Source organism: Medicago sativa, chromosome 3, assembly GCF_051527215.1.
Source record: "Medicago sativa cultivar Bolivia chromosome 3, Bolivia_mono, whole genome shotgun sequence".
NCBI lineage: Eukaryota > Viridiplantae > Streptophyta > Magnoliopsida > Fabales > Fabaceae > Medicago > Medicago sativa.
The window spans coordinates 20,358,740-20,362,259 of record NC_140751.1 but is presented as its reverse complement, the minus strand read 5'-3'; the positions used below and the strand labels follow the sequence as shown (position 1 = coordinate 20,362,259).

Here is a 3,520-nt window from a genome sequence, read left to right as displayed (position 1 = left end):
ATGGCTAGGGATGAGGATGAACGGCAGCTGGTTATTAGAGAGGATAGGATGCGCAAAGGTAAAGCGGCGAGTACCGCTAGCGCTCGGAGAGAAAAGGGGGATCAAAACCCGTATGTCCCTAGGACTCGGAAGCGCAGGGACCCGAGGATAGTTGGAGAGGGCTCACAGGCACAGATGGATTACTCCTCCCAGGTGGTTGATCCGATGATTATGCTGGGTATGCGGATGAGGCTTTTGCTGGATATGATCGGATGGACGAGGATATGATGTTTTATCAGCCGCAGGACGAGGCAGAGGATGAGGAGGTAGGAGATGATGAGGGGGTGCCACAGGATGTTGTGGAGGATTATCTTGAGGCAGATAATCTAGTTCCTGAGGGTGAGCCTGAGCCTCAGACTCAGCCACGACGTCGTCGTGTTCCGTTGATACCGTTGTATCCTGTTGGAGGGCCTCTCTTTCCTGGTGGACTTGAGACCACGTCACTGTTGTCCGACTACGCGAGGCACGTGGCGAACCCACTTTGGGTGAACCATCATAATATAAGTGTTTAAATTGTTTAAAATGCTTTAAATGCTTTAAAGTGATTATTTAAAATAATGTAACGTAAGTGTTTTAATTATTAAATATTATGTAGCGTAAGTGATTTAATTATTTAAAATAATGTAGCGTAAATGTTTTAATTATTTAATATTATGTAGCATAAGTGTTTGAATTATTTAATATTATGTAGCGTAAGTGATTTAATTATTTAAAATAATGTAGCGTAAGTGTTTTAATTATTTAAAATAATGTAGCGTAAGTGTTTTAATTATTTAATGTAATGTAGCGTAAGTGTTTTAATTATTTAATATTATGTAGCCTAAGTGATTTAATTATTTAAAATAATGTAGCGTAAGTGATTTAATTATTTAAAAGAATGTAGCGTAAGTGTTTCAATTATTTAATATAATGTAGCGTAAGTGTTTTAATTATTTAATATTATGTAGCGTAAACGTTTTAATTATTTAATATTATGCAGCGTAAGTGTTTGAATTATTTAAAATAGTGACAATGTCTTAATTAATTTGAATTTCAGATGTGGTATGATGAAGTGGGTTACAAGAGTATAAATGCAGGGAAAAGGATGAAAGAGCTTGATAAGCCGGAGGCGGGTTTGAGGTGGTATTGGGAGCCTGTGGAGGGGTCTGGCCTACATGATTTGATATACACCGGGTATTCGACTGTGACCCATGCCATGATACGTGCTATGTACGAGAGGTGGCACACGGAGACCAGTAGTTTTCATCTACATGTGGGTGAGATGACGATCACTTTGGACGATGTGCATAATCTCCTACACATTCCTATTCACGGCCGCATGCTAGACCACGACGAGGCAATGAATCGGGACCGTTCGATTGATTTGATGACCAGGTTGTTGGGCATGTCATATGTTGATGCTAGGGCTAAGGTTAGGAATGAATCTGCTGGTCATATCAGTTATCCCTCACTGAAGCGGGTTTATGAAGACCACCTGACAGAGGCTAGACGGCTTGAGGAGCCACATACGAGGGAGGAGCTATAGGAGAGAACCAGGAGGAGGGTGTGTTGTGTGAGGAGTTTCCTTCTATATCTCGTCGGTTGTGCGTTGTTCACTAACAAAACGAACAGACACATCGACTTGATATATCTTGATTGCATGGCGGACTTGCAGGCGATTGGGAAGTGGTCATGGGGAGGGATGACTTTAGCTTACCTTTACGATTATCTGGATGATTCTGTTATCCTGAATAACAGAACGATGGTTGGTTGTACGACTCTTTTTATGGTAATAATTTAATATTTATCTTCATTTCTTTATGAATTTAGTTTATAAATTTTATTATCATGTTAGATTATTTTATAATGTTTTAGATTTATTGAATATTTAACTCGAATAATGATTTTTGTGTATTATTTATTTTGTTGCAGGGATGGATTTTGGAGCATTTGTCAGGTCCTTACCCAAGGAAGTCTAACCCGGGGTGGAAGCCGGAGAGACCATGTGCTGGGAGATGGCTTACTAGCAGAGGGCAAAAAGATGTGCACCATTACCGCTTACGCCTGGATCGCTTGGAGGTGGATGACGTCAGGTTTTCTACTTATGGTGATCACAGAGACATGCACCCATTTCAGCTTTTGTGCACTTACTCGGGATGACTAATGTGCGGGAAGGAGAGGGTGTACCGTCATTTACCTGAGCGGGTAAAGAGGCAATTATCCTTTGTACAGGACGTTCCCAGACATCCGTCTTCTGTCGTTCAGGTGCCTACGCAGTTGCTGACCACTGTGTTGATGGACGCTCAGGCGTGGTTATTCACTGCTTGGGGAGATGGGTGTGAGAGAGCATGGCATCATGCTCCTGGCTACATGGCTTGGTATGCCAAAGTCTCTTACCTTCGTATTCTCCCACCTGATGAAGGATCTCCTCCCAGGCCGGCGAACGTGGAGCAGATCATAGAGGAGGAGCATGCCATGGAGATGCCTGACACACTGACGATCATCCGGGATGTGGTGCATATAGCTGATGATATTGTGGCCAGGCAAGCCGAGATGACTAAAGAGGAGATTGTCCAGGAGGTGATGCGGATAGCCGGTACTGGTCGTCCTGCCCTTACGTATCAGATTGCATGGCGGCGCAGGGGGCCGAGGCATGCTAGACAACAGGGTTGATTATAATTAGGCTTTTTTTATGTACTTTTTGACAGTGATGTATAATTATGACATGTTCCGTACATTTTGTTATTTCTATGACATTTTCCGACATACCTTTATATTATTTCTTGCGTTTTAATTTTATCTGGTAAATATTATTTTGTACGTACGTTTTAATTTCCCGACATATCCTGGTTCTTTATTTTAATTTGAAATTGGATGCAAAAACAGGAAAAATTCTCCTGGATAACCAGTGCAAACAGCACTGGTCTAGTTAACTGGTGTGAACGGCAGTTAACTGCCACTGGTGCCAGCGGTTGTTAACTGCCGCTGGTACCAGCGGTTGTTAACTGTCGGCGTATCATTCAGCGGTTGTTAACAACCGTTGGGGGCATTTTAGTATTTTACTTGTGTCAATAGGAAGTTTTCATTGTCAGAAAAGCAATTTTCCCCGATTTATTACAATCGGGTATGCCACAAATTCTCTCTCTATAAAATAGCCTCACACTTGCAAAGGGTTTACTAGGGTTTTACACACTTAGGTTTTCATTCAATATACAACGATGGGCAACGGCGGAAATCATTCTCCCTCCGATATGTCAAACAAATCGCTTAATCGTGCGAGACGCGGTGTTGAACCTTCAAATCCCGATGACAACCCTGGTATTGCTTCTATTTTCCCAGTGCATACTTCTGCGTCTTATGCTTTTCTCGGTGCTTCTTCCCATAGGTATCTTATTATTTTTTGAATTTTTTTGTTCTATTGGTTTTTGTTTGATTTAATGTGTTTTTTTTTGTGTTGTTTCTGATTTTAGTAGTTTAACATGGTGGTTTGTTCTATTTATTG

At 41.4% G+C, this 3,520-nt stretch overlaps 2 protein-coding genes across 2 annotated transcripts; both read left to right on the top strand.

The window, feature by feature from the left end:
* LOC146936267 (uncharacterized) lies at positions 1–1,564 on the top strand. Its single transcript, XM_085749182.1, has 3 exons — positions 1–192; positions 279–524; positions 1,076–1,564. The coding sequence occupies exons 1-3, from the start codon at positions 1–3 to the stop codon at positions 1,562–1,564; spliced, it is 927 nt and encodes a 308-aa protein (XP_085605308.1).
* Positions 1,565–1,678: 114 nt separating this feature from the next.
* On the top strand, positions 1,679–2,691 carry LOC146936266 (uncharacterized). The gene is made up of 3 exons (XM_085749180.1): positions 1,679–1,807; positions 1,951–2,097; positions 2,251–2,691. The coding sequence occupies exons 1-3, from the start codon at positions 1,679–1,681 to the stop codon at positions 2,689–2,691; spliced, it is 717 nt and encodes a 238-aa protein (XP_085605306.1).
* The last annotated feature ends 829 nt before the right edge of the window (positions 2,692–3,520 follow it).

Excerpts from the sequence above, each read along its gene's own strand:
- LOC146936266 (XM_085749180.1), top strand. The coding sequence starts at position 1,679 with ATGGCGGACTTGCAGGCGATTGGGAAGTGGTCATGGGGAGGGATGACT. Across the intron at positions 1,808-1,950 it reads GTTGTACGACTCTTTTTATG|GGATGGATTTTGGAGCATTT; the intron begins GTAATAATTTAA and ends ATTTTGTTGCAG. Across the intron at positions 2,098-2,250 it reads TACGCCTGGATCGCTTGGAG|GACGTTCCCAGACATCCGTC; the intron begins GTGGATGACGTC and ends TCCTTTGTACAG.
- LOC146936267 (XM_085749182.1), top strand. The coding sequence starts at position 1 with ATGGCTAGGGATGAGGATGAACGGCAGCTGGTTATTAGAGAGGATAGG. Across the intron at positions 193-278 it reads AGATGGATTACTCCTCCCAG|CCGCAGGACGAGGCAGAGGA; the intron begins GTGGTTGATCCG and ends ATGTTTTATCAG. Across the intron at positions 525-1,075 it reads ACGTGGCGAACCCACTTTGG|ATGTGGTATGATGAAGTGGG; the intron begins GTGAACCATCAT and ends TTTGAATTTCAG.